The sequence below is a fragment of the Lygodium microphyllum genome, chromosome 26 (genome assembly GCF_053477565.2).
Source record: "Lygodium microphyllum isolate KBCC chromosome 26, Lygodium_microphyllum_v1.1.10, whole genome shotgun sequence".
NCBI classification, from domain to species: Eukaryota; Viridiplantae; Streptophyta; class Polypodiopsida; order Schizaeales; family Lygodiaceae; genus Lygodium; species Lygodium microphyllum.
In genome coordinates, this window is record NC_141160.1 from 23,087,345 (window position 1) to 23,111,789 (window position 24,445).

Here is a 24,445-nt window from a genome sequence, read left to right on the forward strand (position 1 = left end):
TAGCCATTCCTAATATATTACTGTCTTCTCTATGGAGATCTTAGATTTATGTAGATATTCTCTTTCTCTTTCTCTTTTAATACAAATAACCGGCTTCCCCCCAAAAAAAAATCTTTTTGCAACTACCTAATATCCAAATGATAAGCAAACGATAGACACATATTTAAGTCCGTATTTTCACAACTATTATTATAAGTACTGGATGTATAATTTATTAATTTCATTTCGAGAAGGCGCAATTCGACTATGGCTTTGCACGTTACATGCAAAAAGAAAAATTGTTTCCCCCAGGAAAAGAAAAATTGTATATTAAATCGAAGCAGAAAGATCCAAAAATGCGGGATTCAAGATGCCGGCTGTTTCTCTCTGTCTCTCTCTTTTCTGTCACCACCCCTGTTCTCACACACAGTCTCTCTCTCTCTCTCTCACACACACACACACACACACACACACACACACACACACACGACCGCGCGCATCGTTCTCTCGATCGAGAGCGTACATATTAATAAAAGGGCTCTCTTTTTGCAACGCATGGCATGCATTAGTAATTTGTCTCTTTAGCAGATCGTTCGCCTCGCTGCAGCCTGGTTTTTCTTCTTTTGTTTGAGAGAGAGAGAGAGAGAGAGAGAGAGCAAGAGCATTCCACTGAAGACATTCAGTCTCCTTCCCTGGAGAGCCTGTGTTTCTTCTTCTTCTTCTTCTTCTTCTTCTTCTTCTTCTTCGAGAGCATTCCACGGAAGACGTTCAGTCTCCTTCCCTGGAGAGCCTGTGTTCCTTCTGTTTGAGAGAGAGAGAGAGAGAGAGAGAGAGAGAGAGAGAGAGAGAGAACATTCCATTGAAGATATTCAGTCTCCTTCCCTGAAGAGCATTGTTACTGGTTATATGATCGAATTTAAGGAGCTTGACTGTCCCGAACGAGCTCTCCCCGCTGTATATGGCCGGCAGCTCCTCTGTATCCAGTCGGTCTAGAGACTCCAAAATTGTGAGTTTTGCCAGAGAGAGAGAGAGAGAGAGAGAGAGAGAGAGAGAGAGAGAGAGTGTGTGTGTGTGTGTGTGTACCATTTACTGTAGCCCTATGTTTTTGGCAGCCTTCTGCCTCTCTGTTGCTTTCTACCTGTCTTTGAGTCCCTGTGGTTGACCAGAAAGCCATTTGTAAATATTTCAATCATTAATTCAAACTTCTGAGAGAGAGAGAGAGAGAGAGAGAGAGAGAGAGAGAGAGAGAGAGAGAGTATGATTGCTATGCTTTAAATTGAAGTGATGTGACTTAGTGTTTTATGGGGTTGGGATATTTCCCTCCTTTGAGCTGGATGTCACCCTCAATGTCATTATCATTCAGATTGAAGATACTTCGTTCAAGTGAGCCCTGAAGAAGGAAGTGACTGAATCATTAGCTCACAAGATTTGACCTAAAATTTGGGTGCCATTATTAAGTGGGCTGGAACATCAGCGTATGCTTCAAAGAACCCTGGAGCATAACTGGGATAGATTGCTTATACTAAACTTGTGAGGCTCAATATCTTCATACTTGGCTATTTATGAAAACCAACATTTTGTCCAGGGCAGCCGCAATCATCATCATCTGCCTTGCTTCTCAACTTTGCTGTGTGCAGAACAACATGTGGGAAATAGATGAAACAGGAGCTGCAAACTGCTATTTTGCACATCAAACAGCACTTGTCCCTAAAAGGGCCTGCTGAGTTCAAGATCACATGCTGTGCGCATGAGGGATATGACCCTTCACTATAGTAGCTCAGAAAGTCTTACTGCAATAGGCCAGCAACTATGGTGTGCACGTATGAATTGCCTAAAAACATTGTCATATTGGTGTACAAGCCAGAGAAGACAGAATAGGTGCTGAAGATGTTGAGGCAGTCTGGCTAATGCAGATGATGACCAGTGGGCAGGAGTCAGCTGGATTATCGAAAACACAGGCTGATGTTGGTGGCAACAGGGGCTGGAGGAGCTGGTGACATGAAGATAGGCTTGAAGGCAGCTGCTGGAGAAGATGGTGTAGAAAATGCAGGTACAGAAGCACAAAAACCTTGTCAGATCAGGCTGGCAGTAGACGGGTAGCTCCAAAAGCAGAAATCTGATGACATCAGGAGGCTGGAGACAAACACATTGTACGGGATGATAACATGCAGTTGTAGGATGTCCATAGCAGCAGCTACAGAGCTTGGGCATCAACTAGCTGAAGGAGATGGCAGCCACTGAAGGGGGTAAAGAGAGGATGCAAACTGACCTAACATACTCTCTATTTGCAGAGATGGAACCAACCAAAATTGTGTGGATTTGCTTATTGAACATCGAAATGCACTGTGCAGCTGAGTTTGGGGCTATCTAATGAGCTAATGAAGGTCTAACGCGTAATGCACCTTTTTCGCTTGACACCCTCTCTCAAACCCAAAACGGAAGCCAAGAGGGATTGCTAAGCAAAGCTCACTCTGTTTTACCTCGAGAGGTCCCAAGAGCCTCCCAAAATAGAGACGATGGGTATCTTTCCTCGGGAGTCCAAAGGGTCACCTTGAAGAGGCTAGGGTATTGGAAAAATGGTGCTTGTTGCCCAGTGGCCTGTGAGGACCTACAAAGGTGATGTATTAGCCTTTTTTTGGGGGGGGGGCGGGTTTTGTCAAAAGTGGATGTAGCAATGGAAGTGTATACGTATGCTAAAATAGACTATTGAACACAAGACAGAGAGAAAATAAGAATATTGCAAAAGAAGAGAACTCAAAAGAAGACTTTGGAAATGGAATCCATATACCAAGACATGAGACAGAATGAAAGCAATGTGAGTCATTGGCATTGGCTCCTCTCTCCAATAAGGTACCTATGGATGAGAGATGAATAATAATGATTGTGGAGGAGGAGCTTGAATGAATAGGCCAAAAGAATGGCATAAATGGCACTAGGTCGGCTAGCATTAGAAGTGCATGGAGGAGCCATTTGGAGAGGATAGGAAGAGAAGATAGAGGATAGAAGTTGTACAACGAGAAAAGACAGCCAAACCAACAGCAAAGACTGCACAAAACGAGAGTTGACATGCAGCGGAAACCAAAATCTGATCAAAAGATGAGGGAGACTGTTGCAAGAGGTTAAAAATACAGCCCAAAAATGCCCAAAACAGCAATAATGTCGTGTACAGACAGTTCTCCAGCTAGTCAAGGTTAGAAAATTAAAATGCAGCAAACGGACGAAAACAGGGCTGAATGCTGATGTGGGCTGAAAATGCAAATTCCTGGGCAGCAAATGCAGGCTGCAGTAGACAGTAGACAAGTTGGAAGCAATCAACAGTAGGTCACTTGATCAAAAGAGGTATCATAGAACTGTAATTAGTAGAAAAACATTAGTAGGAACATAGAGCTTGCAATCTGATACCATGTCAAAAGTGGATGCAGCAATGGAAGCATATATGTTTGGTGAAATAGACAGTTAAACACAAGACAGAGAGAAAAGAACACTGCAAAAGAAGAGAACTCAAAAGAAGACTTGGAAAATGGAAATCATATGCCAAGACATGAGACAATACAGAACCAATGTGAGTCATTGGCCGTGAAGGCACTAGCACTGACTCCTCTCTCCAACAAGGACATGTGGATAATAGATGAATAATAATGACTGTGGAGGAGGAGCATGAATAATTAGGGCAAAAGAACCATAAATGGCAGCAGATCAACTAGCATTTAATGTTGAAATAGGCAAATAAAATGCCCAAATAATTAGGATAATATCTTGGTGTCCTAGCCCACTAAATCACATGTACAGACTCAGCCATGAACTGTTATATTTGCTAATAGGGTTGGGTTGGGTGGTTAGTGTAAATTTGTGGCCATTGGGAGAAAGGGATTGTTGGTTTTTAACTCAACAAACGAAGAGCACGTATGTAGTCACCCATGAGGGTGTGGGACTCGGTGGCAAAGTATGGGTGAAGGGGTATAAAGGAATATGGAGACGGAGATTGCTTGAGATCATTGTGAACATGGCATTCATGGGGCAAGTGCTTTGCATAATGAGGTGCATAGAGTAATGCTATATAATAAGAATACACATGTAGGAAGGTGCTACTTGGAACATGGCATTCATGGGGTGAGTGCTTTGCATAATGAGGTGCACATTCACGGGGCATGTGCTTTCCATAATGAGGTATATAGAGTAATGCTACATGATAAGAGTACACACGTAGGAAGATGCTACTTGGACAAACATTTATTTTCGGCTATTTAGTTCCTAGCCCGTCCCAGTCATTGCCATTCAGATTGCGTGTTTGCAGGTGGAGATACTCCAGCTGGTATATTTTCATGGCCCATTGTACATAGCTACTTCCTTATTCAGCACTGATCCATTGCAGATTCCTGCATTCTTCTCTCTCTCTCTCTCTCTCTCTCCTCTCCTCTTCGTGTTCCTTTGTTTCTTTCAGTCTTGTCATATGTTGCTCTCTTTCTTTCAATCCTATCATATGTTTTTGCATTTGTTGCATTTGCTACACTGTGAAAAAAATACCAAATGAAGGGTAGAAATTTCCTCTCAAACTTGGGTTTTAGTGGCGAAGGAGGAGTCTAGTGCTGATCATTGTATGGTATCAAGGACTAAGGTGAAATGTAGTTTGGTGATTAAGATTAACATGCCCATACTCGATCTCAAGATAGGGCTCTTGTGTTGATAAAGTGGTGTAGGTAAGCTTGAATCTCAATCTCGGGAGGTAGCTTTGATGCCATTTAAGAATCACCAATATAGCTATCCACCATAAAAATGGATGTAGTGGGTGAAGAAGGAAGATCTAGTACTCCTTAGTTGGTAGAGTAAGAGGGAGAATCAATCACCTAGGTAGTTAGGATGTGCTTATACACAATCTTGAGAGATGGCTCCAATGCTAACCATCTCTTGTGGTAGTCAAGAATGAAAAGGCACAACCACCAAGATGGCAGTCCATCTGACATAAAAACAATCAAAATAGTGGTATAGTACCAAGAAAAGGGCTAGAAAATCATACATTTAGTCTAGTTAGGATCAACAGATACTCACAATGTTAGATGTGAACTAAAATACAAAACCTAATATGGAAGTAGAATCAACAGACTGGTTGTTTCATATTGAGATCCTTTTGGTATTGTGCTAAAGCTTAAAATGAATGTTAATGAGTGTATGTATAGTGGAAGTAGATGAAAAGCATGTGAAAGGATGGCTCAGACTATGGTAGCCTAAAGTGGTCGATCAAAGGTAAGACGCAAATGACCAAAATTAAAGACTTGGACACTTGCTTCTAAGTTGGGCCACCCCTAGTAGGGAAGGCAAGGTGGTGGCAACCAAAATCAAACAATGATGTGGTTATAACCACACTACCACCGATTAGCCGTCATGATTGACTTCGTTCTCAACGCTAGAGGGCTTGTCTGATTGGTTTGTTGAGGCTTACCTCTTCTCTTTATAGATATTTGAGGATTTAAGTCTTGTAGAGGCGAGTGCAAGCTCTACCGCCAAGACCCATGGACCGCCTATTGTTCAAGCGTTTCAAGCGAGCACTAATGGCTACCTCTCACATAGCCAATGCGCGATCCCTCTCTACGAGTGTAGTGAGCTTACCTTGATGCTCGATTGAGTTGCTTCCTCTCTTAAGCACTCCGATAGCTCCACGATTCTTAATGCAAGCTCAAGCATCCTCAAACCTCCACCTCCAAGCTCCATCCTCCATAGCCATGCGTGGAACTAGAGAGGAAAAGAGAGAGAATGGTGGAGAGCTTCACCTCCTTGATCCCTCACCCTCACACATTCACTCCCTCACACTTCCTGCCTCAAGCACACACAAGTAAGCAAAGAGAAGAGAAGGAGAGAAGAAGAGTGCAATTTGCCACACAACAAAGAATGAGCTCTCATTCCTTTTGAACCTTATATACAAAGTCCTAAATCCCATTTGGACGGTCATCCCCTTTTTACATGGCCAGCCATAGCCCAGGCAAATTTTTCCATTGTTCTCCTATCTTCCTAGCTTTCTTCCTACCGTCCATCTATATTTACAATTTACACAAGTTAGAGCCCGGTGCTTTTAAAATAAATCACGGTGCGCCTTGCGCTCTTTTACAATAGTATTAACTTGTGCTTTTTCTTGGGCGCTTCTCCTTGATTTCGGACTTTTTCACACTTCTTGTGTTTCTCAATTTTTCTTGGCGTGCCTTCGTTTTCCATTCCACTTTTGCCTTGGCTATGTCTTCTGCTGTAGATTTGCTCGATTTTCCGCCTTGTTCGTTTGAGGGTTAACATTATCCCTCTCCTAATTGAGTGCCAGTCCCATGGCACTTGCTGGGGGATGAGTCGGACTCGGTTGCTGGAGTAGCCAAGTAGCTCATTGAGTTTGTGTATGAGTCGAGTTGGAAGGTGTATTGGAGGGATTTATGGAGCTGTGAGGCCCTTGAGTTGGAGATGATCCCTTGTATTAGTGGGATTTGTGGATCTGAAAGGCCCTTGAGTTGGAGATGATCTCGTGTTGGAGGAATTTATGGACTTGAAAGGCCCTTGAGTTTGGACTGAGCCTTGGTCGTGGAGAGAGGTTGGTAGGCGGATTTGATGTTGAAATTGAATATTGTGTTGGATGGATCTGACGCCTTGGCCTGTGATGACCTTCTTATGCACTGTTCGAAATGAGCATCTTCATTCACTTTTCGATTGGGATTGTTGCGTCCGCCCCTTGGTTTGTTGGGTCGACATGATAGGATGTTTCATAAGATGGGGAGCACATTGCATGGATGATGGGATCCCTGAAGTTGGGGGAGCCTTCGGTTGTGCATTACGTGTGGGTGTGTGCCATTGTCGTGTGGTGCATTGTGTGCATGCTAGTGGGATGGAGCTTAGGGTGTTAGGTCTAACCACATGTGAGTGTTACCTCCTTGGGTGTGTCGTGCCCTTGATGTGCCCTAAGTGGACGTGGGGGTCAAAATGAGGCTAGGGGTTTAGGGATGGAGCCGGCCGACCAAAGCCACCAGACGCACCTAACTTGAGGGCCCCTAGGTGCGAGGGCTGTGGTGGATGTGCTACTTATAGTGGTGACACGTTTTTAATTTTTTTTCTTCATTAAAAAAAATATTTTCTTAAAAAAATAGTGATAATAAAGTTACATAGTCGTTACAGATGTTTAATCTTCGTCATCGGAGTGAGGTGGAGAAGGGGGCTTAATAGATTTACTAAGGAATCGGCGGGTTTGGAGATACCCCTTGAGGTTCAGGCGGACTTGAAGGGTGGTGGTGGAGAGGAATGGATGATTGCAGTGGATAAAGCGGCTATCATTCATGTCCTCTAGTAGAGTTAAGCAAAATGAAGGCAATAGAGTGGCTCGCATCATTAACTGAGTCATCGCGCAACTATCTATAGCATTAGGATCAAAATGGAGCACTCGGAGGTTGCGCTCCCACGGGGTGGGGTCTTGCCTAAGGAGTATCCTAAGCAATCTAAGGTAATTACAAGTGGTAATAAAGGCGGGGTCAGGGCATGAAGAGAATTGGTTAGTGAATTGGATTAGAGTATCATACAAGTTTTCTGACGTGAAGATGAGGGCATCTTCATATGTAGTACAGTGAGGATTATAGATTACAGGGAAGTCATAACGGCAGTGGACCTTGGAGTCAAATCCACTCCTACCCTTCGAGGGTAAGGCATAAAGGTTGGGTTGTTCCGCTTGAAGGGTTGAGTGTTGCAAAAGGCTATCCAAGTGTCCAGGTTGGTGTTGCAGACTCTACTTCTCCATTTAGATTGGCATTTGTAGCCGGGCACAGATTGTGGTACTTCAAAAATTTTATTTTACCAAAATTCGGCGTCTTTTGTGGCCCATAATGTGGGCTTTTGCTCTCTCTCCTCCAACAATCTTTGTCCGAGCCTGCTTCCGATGTTAATGACCTCCTCCACCTTGATAGGTAACACTCTACGCAGGGTGGTGGGGAATTGGAAGTTGATGTCAAAGGGGCTTCTAGCCATTTCTTGCCTCTCTCAGATTATGAGGTCCACGTGAAAGCTTGCTGGGGTGTTGTCCGCACATGCTGGGGTGCCCTCACTCCCTTGGCATTTCATTTTCTCCTTGTCTCCTCCACCATTTGCTTTCTTTATTCTCTTAGTGCCGCCTTTCTTTCTGCGGAGGTGTTTGCATGTTGTTGCTCTTTAGGCCTCGGGAAAGGAGGCGGTGGGACAAGCTCGTCTTCACGTGGTTCCATTTCAAAGTTAACGTCCACCTTCCTTTTTTGGCTTGGCTCTTACTGCTCCTCTTCGAGAAACCGAGTGTGTCCACTTTCTGTGAGGTTAGTCCTGCCAATAGGAGATAATGGCGTTGTTCTTCCAGGCTTGGGCCAACTCCACTAGGTTGTGGTGGCATCTGCTGTCAAGCCTTCAGTGCCCTACGAGCCATTCCTAATTTCTTTTTCGTTGCCTCCATGGACTCTTCCTTCGTTGCTTGGGTGACGTCTAATAGGGTTTCTAGGAAGGCGCGTTGGGTGTGGAAGCTCACTTGGGCGGCCTCCGCACTGCTTTCGGCAAGTATCTTTTCTTTTTCGGCTTGAGCGAGGTGATGTGCCAAAGCTTTGACCCTTTTTTCGTTTTGATTGGCCCATTTCTCCGCCCTCTTGTTCATGTCTTCGAGGCTTTTCCCTTGCCTTTGGGCCAGCACTATCAGCCTTCGTTCTTGGTCTTCCATTTCTGCCCTTAGCTGTTGCTACTCCTCCTGTGTCGAGGTAGCCTCTTGGGTTAGTCTCTCCATCTTTGTTTCACATCTGCGAGCTCTTTCCTCCCTCAGCTCCTCCAGCTCTTCTATGGCTTTAGTGAGTTTCTCCATTTGAGCTTGCAAACCTTCGTAGAGTGCCACAATCTCTTCATTGTGCTGCCATAAGCGTTGTGTGGCCTTAGTTTCTCCGTTCAAGCGCACTTGCCATTCAACTTCTGTCTCTTCCTTAGCTTGTAGTTGCTCTTTTAACTCATTGACTTTCATTTGGGCCATGGCCATTTGGCGTGTTCTCTCCAGCTGGAATGCCGCCATGGTCTCTTTTTCAGCTTCAAGCTTTGCTATCGTGGTTCTCTTCTCCTCCGTGGCTCTCTCTAGTCAAGAGAGGAGCTCTTTGATGTACTCATTGCATTCTTCGGGTGGCCTCTCTGTTGCGGGAATGGAGGTTGTAGAGCCTGTCACCTTTTGGTTCTTAGGGTCTCGCCTCGACTCGACGTTTGCCGCAGCTGGTCTTTTGGTCCCTACCAGGGGGGTTTCTTATTCTGCTCCTTGGCCCATTTCCTTATTTACAAAGTACTGGATCCAAGCCATAAGATTGCTAGTATCCACTTGGGTCGTAGAATTGGGAATGGAGATGGCGGTGGTACTGGCGGGCGTCAGGAGGGTGGGTATGGAGGTGATCGGGACCTTGCTCTTGCCTTCTTGCACTACAGGTGGCATGAACTCAGGCACATAGACGTTTGAGCTAGGCACTTCGTCTCTGATGGGGCTCGCAAGTTCCGGCTCATCGTGCCTGGTCTGTTGCTCAATGAACCTGCACGTAGCGAGGGCCATGTCTTCCTCCTCTTTTTTTCTCAGCTGCTCCTCCTCTTCCTACTTTCTTTTTCTTTCCTCCTCGGTCTTTTTGGACTCCCTGTGGGCCTTTTGCAAGTCCACCTTTTCTTATCTTGTCTTCTCCTTTTCCTCCTGTTCTTGTGCAGTTTTCTTTTTTGTTTTCCTAGCCTTTCCCCGGCTAGTTTGCTCTTCTTGTTCTTTGCTTTTCTCTTCTTCGCTCAGCATTCTCTCGCTGGATTGTGCCTTCCGTTCTTGGTGAGGTGGCGACCTGCTTGGTGTTTCATCCACCCCCTTCTTCCTGCCCCTGTCCCAAGGCTTTCCTGATGATTGCGGTGAGGATCCCACCGAATCCAATGGTTGCAGCCTTTGAAGACGAAGCTTTCCTTTTAGCTTTGGTGGCAGGAGATTCTCCTTCAGCGGGCTGCCCTCTTGTTGCCAAGGCTTTTGCTGAGGTCTCAATGGTCTTTCTCACAAACCCGTTGAGGTTGACCTCATTCAACGACTTTGTTGCGACACTCTCTAGCAGGGGACGTTGATGTGGCTCATGACGGAGTTGTATCTTTGGCTAGAAAATAGCATGTGCACCATCTTGGCTTGGAGTTGGATTTTGAGATGAGGAATGTCTGCCAAGTTGATGCCGTCATTGGTGTGGACTTTTACCTTGTCCATCCCTAGTAAGGCATATACGTCTCTTTTTGGCTTCCTTTCTACTTTGTTTGCCAGGCCCAATGCCTTTTCGACTAGCTCCGTGGTCAATTCAATCTGCACTTGGTGAGTTCCCTTCCCCTCATGCACGGTTACGGTGCCGCGGTTTCTGTGTAAAGTCCTCAAGAACTTTGCATAGTGGAAGTAGTCCACCCTCCGGCTCATTGCTTCCACGTATTTCTGCAGATTGCATTGCTCGATGATGTGCCTTACCGTCCGTTCTTCAATGGACATGTCATCTAGGTTGAAGATATGCCGGAATTTGAACTGGTTGAAGGCTCGCGTTTCCACCGAAAGTCCATACTTTGCTTGTTCTTCCTTTGAAAAAGGCAATTTGCTAGCCTTGTCTTGGCTTGCCTTGATGGGTGTCTGTCATGAAGCCATATTTACCATTAGCAGTTTTCAGAATAAGCAACATGAAACGACTACATGCTTGTTGAACTGAATGTTAGCGTGTAGAAGTAGACTTTTCCTTCTAGTAGTCTATTGATTTTAACTTTTATCGACCTTTTTCTTAATCACAAGTTGTTGCATTTTACCCTTGCAATGTGTGCTTTTACTTTATTATTTTCTTTATGTGTTTGGTTTGATTCACCTTACTCCTTCCCCCTTCGGAATGAAAAGAATCTTTCCTAGGATGAAATGGTTAGAGGATAAAGGGTCTTTAGCACACAATCTTAGTGTTTTACTTTTGCATGAGCTAAGAATAGAAACTCGGATTATATTCTAACCGAGCATAGCTGTCCATATCGAAAGGGCGGATGTTTACATGTAATGTAAGTGAGGACATCAAGTAATAAGTCACCAGAGGCCACTCTGCTAGCAACTCCTCCTCGGTGAGGATGCGATCTAGATAAGGGTGTTCTTTGATGTGGTTTTCCATGAGTCGATTACAGAGAGTAGTCAATACCCTATATGAAGTTGGAGCGATATAGGTTGGGTCATATTCAGATGCTTTGATTGTACGTCGCTATTCTGCATTGGTCATTATTTGGCATCCCTCTAGCTCCCATTGCAATAGTAGAGTGCATCATTTCTGCAAGAAGGGGGAATTGCTGTCGGCAAGTCATTGCAACTTCTCGATTTCTTGGTTCGTGGCCATGATCGTGCTCTTGCTATACAATGTGATGAGACGTTGTTTGGTTGCTTGTTCCTTGGATACCTAGGTTACAATTAACTCTACAACTGCTTCGGAAGCTTTAACGAATACAAATTTCGACTCCTAAGAGCAAGGGAGCGTTCGCACTTCCGTCACTATAGGTTTTTCCAAGAGTTCTAGATCTAGTCGATTGTATTGTTTAGCCAATGTCATGAAAGTAGCGTCCAAGCGTCGGAGGCAAGCAACCAAGTCGTCCCCAATATTTTCAGCTAAATCTACAGCCAAGGTTAGAATTTAGCGCCGCTCATAAGAGGGTCTAAGCCGGGCAGGTGGTTGAGGTTTGACAGTGCTAGAGAGGTGCGTAGCTAGTGGTTGTCGCTTGGTTTGCTCACGAGTTTGTAGCTTGGCCTTATGTTCGATGGGCATGGTTGTGGTTGCAGAGGTGGCATACTACTTGGTGCATTTGAGGGTTGAAGGGGGGGCATCACCCGGACTAGATGGGGTTGGTTTGTTAGTAACAGGTTGTGGTTTTGGCCGATATATTGGCTTATGCCTTGTTGAGCTAGGCTTTAGAGGTTCCATGGATTTTGTGGCTTGAGTCGCTTGTGGTTTGAGTGGTTTTGACGGGACGTTTCATGTGGGCAAGCTTGAGGATGGTGTTTGAGTAGTGTCTTTGGATGTTTGGGCTTTAGGCATCCAAATTTAGGTGTTACCCGTATAGTAGCCTTGTGCTTGCAACAAGGCCTTGGGGACCCGTTGTGGCTTTTTGACCGTACGCCGATGTTTATAGTTTCGTCTCAACCTTCTAGGTTTCGGGTACGGATCCTTAGCCTTGCGAGGCCACAGGTTTCTATTCCTAGGTTGCATACTGTTTAGGTATCCATTTGAACCGGGGCTCATGGGCTTCAATGTTGGTTCTAGTGGGTTTTTGGCCTCGAGGCTGGGTAGGTTGTTGTTGCAAGTCCCGACCCCCCTCCTGAGACTTGGTGGTGGGTTTCTCTACCGGTGGCTCTGTGGACTTGAAAAAAGTCACACTGCCCTTGCTGAAAGCTGTAACTATGCGGATGTTACCCTCGGCTAGGTGGATACGCTACGACTCACAATCGACATTGCAAGAGACTTGCTTTTTGAAAGTTCATCCTAATAGCGATTTTGAGCCTGCATTCTTAATGTTGGGCAACACACAGAAAGAAGATTATTGGTATGCTTTGAGTCTTGATAGAAACTGCAACCTTGTACTTTTCCAAAAGTGTGTAGGGTTGGCCTCTATAAGGAGTGAGGTTAGCAATAGTGGGTTGCAATAGTGGTTTGCCAATTTGGGTCCAATGGTCACGAGTCGAGATGTTAAAATCGTCTCCCTCATCGATCAATGCGTTGATGGTGCATGTGCATTTAGCAATAACTGTCATGCGTAGGTAAGCTCTTGGTACTGCTTCCTCATCCTCACCGTCCACCTCAGTGATAGTGGCTACTCGTACGTAGATGGGGGGTGCTAGCATTGGGGGCTCATGCAATGGGTACGTGGGAGGAAAATACTTCTTTATGCGGTTGCTATTAAAGAAGCCTATGTCCTCACCCTTTAGGGTTTCCAGCTCGACGTTGCTGGTTCAACTGATGGTCCGAATCTTAAAAGGTCCTAGCCCTTGAAACTTCAGCTTTTGCTTATGTTCCTTGATTGAGTACAGTAGTACTAAGTCACCCTGTTTGAAGTTGCGCAGCTTGATATGCTTGTCAAACCAACTCTTGCATCTTGCCTTCTCGCATATGAGCATATGGATGGCTAGAAGTCAGGTTTCCGTTAAGCATTCGAGTTCAATCAAGCGTTCCGTCCATGCCCCCTTCGCATCCTGTCTTTCTTGAAAGGCTATTCTAAGGCTTGGTACGAAGAATTTCAAGGGAAGGATTGCCTCTGTACCATATGTCAATCTAAAGGGGATTTGTCCTACTGCCGTCTTGTAAGCTGTGCGGTAGGCCCACAAGGCCGCCATCAATTTGTTATCCCAATCCTTGCGTGACGCAAAGACGACCTTGGTCAGGACGTTTACCGAGATTTTATTTGTTGACTCAGCTTGACCGTTTGCCTGAGGGTAGTAAGGCGAGGATTTCTGATGGATGACTAGGAAGGAGGACAGGAGGTGAGCTATCACTTCGTTGATGAAGTGTGTGCCTTGGTCACTAACTAATTCGACAGGACAGCCGAATCGTGAGATCACTTGCTTCCATAGGAACTTAGTGGTGGTCCTAGCATCATTCTTTCTCGTAGCTTGTGCTTTTGCCCATTTGGTTAGATAGTCGGTGGCCACAATGATGTACTTAGTCTGTGAATATTGTGTTGCAGAACTAATGGGTCCAATGAAGTCAATCCCCTAGTTCTCGAAGGGGGGTTGTGCGATAATTGGGGTTCGCTTCATGCAGTCCTTATGGATAGGAACTTTAGTTCATTGGCACTCATCACAATGCTTCATGAATCGCGTCACATCTCGAAAGAGAGTAGGCCATCGTAGTTGGGACTCCAGAGCCTTGCGAGCTGTCGCATCTCCACTGAAATGTCATCCTGCGGTTCCACTGTGTGCCTCCGTTAGTACGTCATGCATCTCATGCTCACACACGCATCTGCGCAGCAACTCGTCTTGCCTGAGCTTGTAAAGTTGGCCAGCTATCAACTGATAGGGTTGGATTTTCAAGATAAGCTGCTTGTTTGAGGAGGGCAACAGTAGCTTTTTAACGTTTCTGGTTGTGATGAAACTCAAAAATTTCTCTCTCTACAACATTCTCTCTCATCACCCAATCATCTCTCAAGTTATCTCAACATTTTCTAGCAATTTGAGGCATCAAAATAAGAGATTTCAATCAATCTCTATTGTAAATCCTAATTTACAACAGAAATTAGGGATGCAAATGCTCCATATAGTTCAAGTCATAAGGGAAATTCAGCTAGTAATGCTTGCACCAAGAAAAATGCAGCTAGTAATGCATGTAATGTATGGAAAAGTGTATCTTGGTATGGTTAGCAGTATGCAAATTCCCATTTATTGTTACATTGCAATGGTCCAAGTATGCAAACAAGAATGTTTCCTAATGTATTTGGTGCTCCTAGCATGTGACGTACACATGAGGGGCTAGTCAACTCCATGCAATGTTGCATATTAGTTAAGTTGGAATTGCAGTAATGTGAATATTGTTTTACCAATATATGCAAAGTGGATGGAAGAGGATTACTTGGTAGACTATCCTTAGTTATTGTAGCTTTACCTAGATGGCTTTCAATTAGAGTTGACTTCAGTTTATGCTTAGTTAGGTTCAATAGAGCAAGGATCCGGAGTATTGTCTGATGCTCAAGGGGGAGATAACACTTCCACTCCTCTAGTTGTGGACAGCTTTCGTATGTAGTGGATCTCGGATGTATTCAACATGCATCCAAGGTAGTGTGTTGACAATATGTTTGCTATGGGGTCACTACTCAGTGTACTAGTCATTGTGAGATGTATGTAGATGAGTATGGTTGTTATTGCGGCTCTGAGACTATACTTTTGCATAGGGTTGTCACGTCCGATGACATCCAATTAGTATTGCTCAATACTAGTACATCACTAATTGGACTAATAAATCTTGTATTTGCATCTGTTGAAAAAATTGTACATGTAATTTTCAATGTCCATATCTAATGTTGGGATTCAAAATAATACACTTTAAACATTTAGAGACTTTGTACCAGGAGTTTACATATTAAGAGCCTGAAAGTAAAGGCAGGGTGGAGATATGGTGGAGAGCTTGAGGGAGTGGGGTTGGAGAGCTTGAGGAGAGAGAGTATGAGAATGGAGAGCTTGAAATTTGAAATTAGAGAGGGAAAGAGAGGGAGAGTATATTGCTAGAATGGGGGGAGAGAGAGAGAGAGAGAGAGAGAGAGAGAGAGAGAGAGAGAGAGGGAGGTTATGTACAAGTGTGTTTTTGGAGAGGAAGCCTAAACAATACCTACAATTTATCTCAAGAGTAACCCGAAATGGTCACAAATAGGCACTTTGAAATAGTCGGATAGTTTCCATTGGATGTGATCGGATGTGTCGTACTCGATAGGACGGATTGGACGAGTTGACCCGTCCGTCAAACGCGGACATCTAGGTTTTTGCATCAGTCTGGGATCAGTTCATGATCAATTGGGCATGAGCTTTTGCCTTGGTTTGAGATAAAAATCTGGTAAGTTTCAGTTCAGTTTTTTATCAGTGTGGGAACCGTTTATGGTCACTTTTGGGATCAGTTTTGCATCAGTTTTTTCAATCAGATTGTGATTAGTTTGGGGTCACATTTGCAGTAGTTTGTGATCAGTTCTCAGATCAATAAATGATTAGTTTATGATCAAATTATACTAAGTTTTCGATGGTTTACAACCGATTCCATGGACAACAATATGTTAATAAATGCCATTGACAGTTTCAGCCATGGTTTATACTGAGAATATGCTTTACTATTGTTCTGAAGTTAGAACAGCTGAGAAACATGAGTTATAGATGCATCCAATAGGTCTCTAGCAACAGCTCTAGACTGATTTTCAGTCCTATGTTATGTATATGCTGGCTGGAAGTTTTCAGCAGGTTTAGGGCATATGGCATTGGACAATAGTGGCCAATGTTGTGATTGTGATGCATTATGGAAATTTTAGTGTAGTATGCTTTTCCTTTGGCACAATGCAATGTAATCGAGGACGATTGAACAAAGATTTCAAGGGGGTGGTTTGTCACAAGGACGTAAAATTTTATTGTTTTGCTTAGCATTTGATTAAAAGTTAATCAAATGTGGTAATGTGACTTGCACATGTGAGATGCAAGTCAATTGTTTCCTAGTGTGGGATCTAGAACCTTGAGATATCAGTTGGTGCCAAAGGCAAAAGTTGTAATAAGCTATGCGTGATAGGTACTAGGTGATACCCGGTGTCAGATTTTGATGTAGACCAATTTATTAACCACTAATGTTGATGGTGACATTAGAGACCATGCATGAATTAATTAATTAATATCAATCTAAGGATCAATAACTACTCATGGATATTTGGAAGACAAATTGACCCAACCAATTTAATTATCGATTGGTGGAATTATTTTTTTGGATATTAGAATAAACATTAAATTAATTTCAAAAAGTAATATTCTAAAAATTATTTTGATAAGCCAAATAATGCTAGGAAATGAGATTAGAAGACTGCCACTTGGCCAAACTTGCCCATGCAAGTGGAAAAAACGTTTTTAGGGACTGATCGAAGTCTATTCTAGCCATTGTGAGAGAGAATAAGGCTACTAGAGAGTAAGGAGAGGTTGTTGATGTGATTTGCGGCCAACAAGGATTAGTCCTACATCATGCGACAATAGTTTGGAGCCCTTTAGAACCAAGTGATAGCAGCTCAAGGTCCTTTTGGTGTTGGTGACAATATACAGGAGGGGGCAACAGCCTTTCTGGTGGTTCTAAGCTGTAGGCAATAGCTTCCATGGCTATTTGAGTAGAGCAATAGTAGCTTTTCAATGTTTCTCTAAATGAAACTCTGAAATACCTCTCTCTACAGCATTCTCTCTTATCCCCTAGCCATCTCTCAAGTTACCTTGGCATTTTCCAATAGTTTGAGCCATCAGAGGAAGAGATTTCAGTTAGTCTCTCCTGTAAATCCTAAATTACAACAAAAATTGGGTATGACAGCTACCTCAAGATACATGCTTATAATCGAGGGCGTAGGACTTGAATTCTAGTAGTTGAAATTGAGGATTTTTAAGGAGATTGAAGAGGCCACCTAGCCAATATTAGATATGGGGCTGAATTTGTTTTTCAAGGAACATGTTGAAGGCCAATTCCCAAGCAAACCAAGGGGCAAATTGCTTAGGAGGCTTGTTGGTCAGTTTTGATAGCAAGAGACACTTGGATTAGTGGAGGAGATGAGAGGATCTTAGTTGTACTCCTTCCATTTGCAATATAAAGTTAACAAAATACTGCAAGGGATGCATGTTTTGGGGCCAGTAGTTTGTCCAATGTCCAAGATTATTAAGGTAATGTGTGCATTGCAGTTTAGGCTTAATTATTAATTGTTGTAATTAAGTACTTGATGAGGTTTTACCACCCTATCCAAGAAGGAAGATTGGTTATACTATATGGTGCATTTCAAGTAGAAAAGTTGGTAGGAGGCTCTTAGCATCCTGATTGGCCATGGAAAAGGAGCTAGAGAGTGTTGACTGGAATGAGACTTGGACCTTGGTGTATCATTTGAGTCACAAGAAAGACATCGGGACCAAGTCGGTTTTTTGAACCAAACTAACAAGCTGATGGAACTTTAGACGATATAAGACTTACCTTATAATGTAAGGGTTTTGACAGATGCAAGGTATTGACTATGTAGAGACCTTCACCTCTATTGCATGTTTGACATCTTTTCGTCTATTGGTTGCACTCACTGCTCACCATAGTTGATCGATCTATTAGATGGATGTCAAAAGGTGCCTTTCTAAACGTTTATGTGGACGAGGAAGTCTGTGTGGAGTAGCCATTGGGATATTCTTTTGTTGGCTAGAAAGACAAGGTCTTTTGTTTGCAGAAAGCTCTTTATGGATTGAAGTAAGCACCATGGTCTTTGTTCTAGAGGATGGACAAGTTCCTTAGGACCCATGGATACCATTCTACCCCTTATGACCCAAACTTAGGTGTTCGTATCACTTTAAAGAGGGGTTAACTCTATCCTGTTGAATGTTGATGATTTACTTCTGGTTCTCTCTCTTTTTTTTTTCGTAAATTCTGGTTTTCTCTCTCTCTCTCTCTCTCTCTCTCTCTGCGCCTCCGCTGCTAAGAAGTTTGAATTAATATTTTGAAATACTTACACCAGGCCTTTTGGCCAGCCAACCGTGACCAAAGACATGCAACAAACACTATAAACTCAAAAACCTATGAAAACACAATGCTACAGGAACAAAAGAAGGGGATCATTAAGTGGGCACAACAGGGGTGGAGTGAATGATATCCATGCATGGAGTAGGTACCTCTCCAAGTATCAAGCCAACTGAAGCCATAGAAGTAATCTGCCATAAAAGCATTCCTCGCATATGACCTACATGACCATGAATGCCCGAGGCCAAATCAAAGATAAAAGTATTGCAACTTCGTCAAATGTTCCAAAGACTAGTCCATTGCATGAAATGAAAGAGACAAGGATGATGGGAGTGTAACATGGCCATGGATGGCATCTTGCCCAAAACCCAATATCAGATGGGCATTCTTTGATGTGTCAGCAAGGTCCATACTTGGGAAAGGAAGTCTCAAAACTATTTGGCAATTGGGCAAAAGATGAAAATATGAGTAGGAGATTCATCACATGTAGTATAGAAGATACATCTACTAGGGGAGATCTTGCAACTGCATAGCACATCCCTTGTGGGAAGACTGCGAATAAGACGCCTCCATATGAAACCTTTCCCCTAATAGGGAAGATTGGACTTCCACAATTGAAGCAACTGATCATACCACTTAGCCTTACTGCCACAAATAGACCAAGCTATTGGCTTTCTTATCCTTCAGCACTTTATGGTAAATTTGATTGGCTGACCATTTCAAAAAGTTCTCGGGTTTAATAGAGGCCCAATCCAACCATGGGGATAAGGCTTGAAAGCAGGCAAGGTAGACGCTGCTGAAGCTGGTCCTCCAAGGTCAACCAAATTGGCCTGTAACCTTGAGGCACTTGGAAGTACTGATGAGTACGGGGTAAAGAATAAACCATAGACTGGACCCAGAATGACAGCAACTTGAACAGTCTTCAAGCCCGATCTTGCCATATGATTGAAGTTATCTCCCTGCATGATTGAGCAACCTAGATCTAATGACAAAATCAAAAAGCTTCTCTACACAACCATGCTTGGTTTAACTACCAATCTTTTGTCTCTACCTGAAGTTTTCAGGCTGTGATCAGCTGCATTCGCAGCTGCAGCCACCTGCCACTGCAGTGTTTGCGTCTTGTGAACACACCTCCTGTTGCCCATCTGCCAGGCATCATCATTTTGCAGCCAACTACCATCTACATTGCTGTGGTTAGCCTCTGCATCTGTCATCTTGCTGCGGAACTGCTGTGTTTGGCATCGATTCCAGCCATTACTGCTGCCTCAGCTGTTCATCAACTTTTTGTGTGTGTGTGTGTGTGTGTGTTATAGGGTGTGGCTTCTGTAGGTGATGAATAGCAAGCTCCTGCTAATGGGGGCATGTCTGCAGTTGGGAAAGATGCTCGAAAATAAGGATGCAGAGATCCCTTCAACTTTGGTGTTGTCCTGGGGAGTACTGTGAACCTTAGTGCTCACTGCATGTGTAACTTGAAACCATTGTTCTCTCCATCTCTTCAGGACTCCTTTGATTTTGGAGATCTTCCTCAAAGTCAGCTAGAGCTCTTTCACTCTTGCTTTTGCCTGAAAGATGTCTCACATCGAGGCATCTAGCTATATATATGTTTACTCTTTGCATGAGATGAGTATTCTACCCAAGAAAAAAAAGAAAACCGCAGTTGTGATCTCTCCATTGTCATTGCAAATGATACCAATAATTTTACCTTTCTCAAGTAAGCTAAAATGATGATGCAAGTGTTAGATATATGAGTAGACCCTGCCCTAATTGCTTTAATAATACTTCTGTTGGATATCTTGGTTAGGGGGAGGAGGCAAGTGTGGAAGGTACACTCTCGTCTGATAATCCAGTAACTGCTGAAGATGGTGACAAAGTGCATGGAGGTTCTGAAAAGAAGCTTGATTCCATCAAAGACACTAGGACTTGGACATCTGTTAGTCCTACTGGTAGCAAGCCTCGAGCTAGATACTATGTAAGTACCATGTGGTGATCTCGATGCATCCCTTTTACTGTTGTTTTGATGCATATGTGGAACTTTCTCTCTTGCTTTTGTAAAGAGTAACCATGTTCTCTTGGGAAGTAGATCATGTGTCAATGCAGAACTCATTTGGATTTCCTGATTTAATTTCATTTTGTGATATTTTTGCTAAAGATTCACAGCCATTTGGATTGAGTTTTGCTGCCATTTTGCAGATGTCTGGTTTACTGTTTTTGGTTTCGATCCATTTTGAGGAACCATAACAAGGAAAAGTTTCAGTTTCTTGAAGCAAAAGAATACTTGTTTGTGGTCAAATGTTGTTGACTCTAGCTGCAGCAAACTTTATGTGTAACAGTATATAAAGAGTTATCAGGTAAAAGGGGTGAAGGTGCAGAAGCTTGGGCTTAGCAGCAGCTTTTGAGTCATTTTCTATTTATCATTGTAAATAGAGGCTGTATGTCAGTGTTTCTCCTGACAAGTCACTGGATGGGAATGTAGTTTGTGAATGAGGTTGTTTAACCTGTTAACCAGTACAGAGAAGCTGATTAAAAACTGAATCTGCCTGCTTTGCCATTTTTGTTAGAACAATGGCAAGTTTGATGTTACCTATTCTCCTCTTTATGTCCACTCAGTGGTGAACCAAGATGACAGTTTATTGGTGTATTTGAACACTGATTCTTTGGTTCTACTTGTTAGGGTGGCTGTCCATTTGAAAGGAAGTCTTAACATGCTTTTATATCAGTGATGACTAAATGCAGATTTAGATTCTAGATATTTGTCACGTAGGACCATGTAAGGAAATGATCCTGGTTCTCTTTTCCAAAATCCACTTGTGGTAGTGCTTTGGTAGTTTTCTAGAGGATGTGCCGGATGTATAGAGGCAGTGATGCTTACTTTCTACTCGATATTCCCCTCTGCTTCTTTCAATTGAATGTTGTACAATAACATGCTTGTGGGGCATGTTGACTAAAGTTGTATTAGCTTGACTTAAATAGCCCCAAAATATGCTTAATTAATGAACAAAACTGATTATTTTAAAAAGAAACGTGATGCTAGAGAATTACTGTGTCCCACATGCCAAACCCTATTTTGGGTGCCCCAAACTTTCTATAAATAGGCGTACAGCCCACCACTCTTCCAAAATCTCGTTCTTGTAGGTTCCAAGAAATGTATCTTTGCTGCCCACACCTCATTTGCGGAGGACATCGTGGTCAAAGCTTCCCATTGCTGTCTACTACCATGTGGCTCTTGATTCCAGCCTTCATCTTGGCCAGTGAGATGTCGCTTGAATCCTAGAGGTGATGCTTGCATATAAGGAGCTGTTGCTTGCATCTTGGAGTTGTTGCCTATTGTCAGAACCTTGCATTTGTTGTTGACATAATTAGCTGGACTTGTAGTCATCAATCAAACATTGTTGTGATCATCCAAAATCTACATTTGTTGAGTTTCTCTCCTTGTTGCTTGCAGTTTCTACGCAATCGTCTACTGTCTCCAAATAATGCCTAGTTATTCTCTCTCCTCAGGTATGTGCGTTTTTCGTCTTTCTCTCTCCTCACCGCTTGTTTGCATTTGATCCAACACCTCTAGTTGCATTTGCTGTTGTTTGACACATGGAGGCTGTTTTGTTGTGTTTTGGGATCCGTTCAAAGTACGGCACACTCTCTAGCTCATAACCTTTGCCTTGATCCCAGAGATAAGAGAGTTCGAGGTTCAGTATTCATTACATAGTGTGGTTGTTGCATGAGCATTATATATTCAGTAGTCATTCACTTCATTATTCATTGCGCTCACTGTCTCTGAGTTATCCTAACTTTGACTGTGTTACTAGTTTGTGCTTTATCGTATGATTGGTTTTGTGTTTTTTGCATTTAGAGCATTTCTTCACATGGTATTAGAGCTAGATATACTTTGAGAAATTTTTGCCTTTGATCGGAAAGCTTATCCATAGAAGTAGGAACAACATGTTGGTAAGATTGTCAGCTCATGTATGAGTCTGTGCATGCCAAATAGGTTGGGCATTTTAGTCCATATTTTAGGCATTATTTTAGTGTTTTTTGTGTGGTATTTATCGCATTTTACGCCCGTCGGCTGAATAACTACCATATTTGGCATATTTTGGGCTTATTTATTATGTGGCTCCTCCTATTGGCCAACCAGCTATCATATTTGGCATACTTTGTGCCTATTTATTATGTGGCTCCTCCTCCAATTTAGTTGTCATTATTCTTCAAGTGGTCTTTCTATTGGAGAGAGGAGCTGATGCGAGTGTCTACGCAGCTAGTATTCACTATTATACACATCATTCTCATGTTTGGTATATGGATTCCATTTCTCGAGTACATCTCTAAGTTATCTTCTTTTGCAGCGTTCTTCTGTTTTCTTTCTCTTTTGTCTTGTGTTTAGCAGTTTATTTCAGCACTTATCTATGCTTCCATTGCTGCATCACCTCTGACATGGTATTAGATTGTAGGATCTATGTTCTTGTTGTGATTTTTCTTTCTGTTGATTATAGATCTTTCTTTTTCAAGCTGATTAGGCTTGTGTTTTTTAGATCAACAACTTGCATTTTCAGCCCGCATTTGGATTTCAGCGTGCAATCGTCAGTTTGTTGCATCAAATGCTCAACAAGCTTGCATTTTTCATTTTTTGCTCCTAACCTTGGTTGAGTGACTGTTTTTATACAGGCCGTTTTTGTTGTTTTTGGGAGTTCTTAATAGGTTTTTCTTCATTTTGCAGTTGTTGGTCTTCGTTTCTGATCCAATTTTTGATCACACTACATGCGAACTCTCATTTTGTGAAGTCTTTGCTATTGGTTTGTATGTATTCCCTCTCTGTATACTCTCTATTCTCTTTATTCTCTTCTTCTCTTCTCTAGATGGCTCCTCTGTGCACTTTTGCAGATGATAAGTTATACGGACCGGACTATCTTACATGGAATATTGTGATGAAAGCTTGGTTTGTGCAGAAGTGGATTTGGTACATTGTTAGTGGAGCTATTCCTTGGCCTCAATGTTCTTTTCCTCTTTCCGATGATTTTGATGAGGACAATCATGAGGAAGCTGTGCTTACATGTGATTTGGATGATGCACGTGCATATTTTGCACTGCTTTGGTGTATTTCTAAAGAAGTTCTGCTGGTGGTTACCTCTTGCAGGACATCCCTAGAGATATGGTCAAAGCTTTTGATGTTATATGAGACACCTTTCCCCATGCGTGCTGTAATCCTTTATGGATAGCTTCAATAGATGAAGTTTGAGTCAAAGGATACCATTTAGTTATTTTTGCCCTATGTTACACAGGTACAGGATCAACTTTGACACATGTAGTCTGGTTTCTAGAGGCCTATCTAGTGGGAATGGTACTCTACAAGCTTCCTCAGAGTTTGATAGAGTCGCAAATGCTTTGAGGGCATAGATATCCTCTACACCTGTGAGCTTTACCTATGTGTCCTTGATGCTTTGAGGGCATAGATATCCTCTATACTTGTGAGCTTTATCCATATGTCCTTGATGTTGCTTGAGCATGAGGCATCCTTGCGTTTGCAGGGGAGGCTTCTGTCTCCTTATGAAGGTTCTAGTGAGGTCTTTATAGCTTTGGAGAGAGATGATAGAAAGATGAAGTCAAAGACCCAATTTTATCGTTGTGGTAAGATGGGACACTTGCAGAAGGATTGCAAGGAGTTAGTAGCCTTATGGAAGGAGGAGGAGAAATAGAAGAAGTAGGATGTGGGCTGCAAGGAGTTAGCAGCCTCACGGAAGGAAGAGGAGAAGCAAAAGAAGTGGGATGTCGACTCCTCCGTCGAGCGATCGTCTTTCTCGGACTTCGGTTTTGATTCTTCAGCCAACAAGAAGTTCAAGGTGCGGCAAGGATCCACTTCTTCAAATTGAAGAAAGGGCTTGATTGCCCCTTTCTCTGCTACTTTCTAGTTTGGGTGATGTAGTCATTTCTCACGACTCTCCCGTGCCAAAGAGAGAGTGTGAGAAGGTGGTGAGATGGGGCAGTTGAGCCTCATCTATACAAGTATATAGGTGCACAAGTTTCAGAGAGGGATGTTCTTGATGCATTGAGTGAAGTTTGGTAGGTTCAAATCTTAGAGTTGGGATTGACATTCAGGTTCATGGTGGGCTGTTCTTTGACATAGAGCAGGAATGGCTCCTAGTCCGAGGTCACATGAGGGGATACTTTGGCGGTCTTGGCCAAAGGCGGGGAATCCATGGTCATGTATGTTCAAAGGCATTTTTGACAAGATGGTCTTGTATACTACTACAAGACATTGTTGACAG

At 43.0% G+C, this 24,445-nt stretch overlaps 1 protein-coding gene across 5 annotated transcripts in view; it reads left to right on the forward strand.

Annotated features, from left to right (window-relative positions):
* The first annotated feature begins 472 nt into the window (after positions 1–472).
* Positions 473–24,445, forward strand: part of LOC148013048 (Galactose oxidase/kelch repeat superfamily protein) — a 97,978-nt gene continuing 74,005 nt past the window's right edge. For 2 of the 5 annotated variants that reach the window (XM_087667450.1, XM_087667447.1), the window contains exons 1-2: positions 476–985; positions 19,990–20,157. In XM_087667450.1, the coding sequence (XP_087523576.1) occupies positions 938–985; positions 19,990–20,157 (216 nt within the window). In that variant the 5' untranslated portion in view covers positions 476–937. Of the gene's footprint in view, positions 986–19,989; positions 20,158–24,445 lie in introns of all 5 variants that reach the window. The other 3 variants (XR_015688791.1, XM_087667449.1, XM_087667448.1) reach the window with 3 other exon arrangements.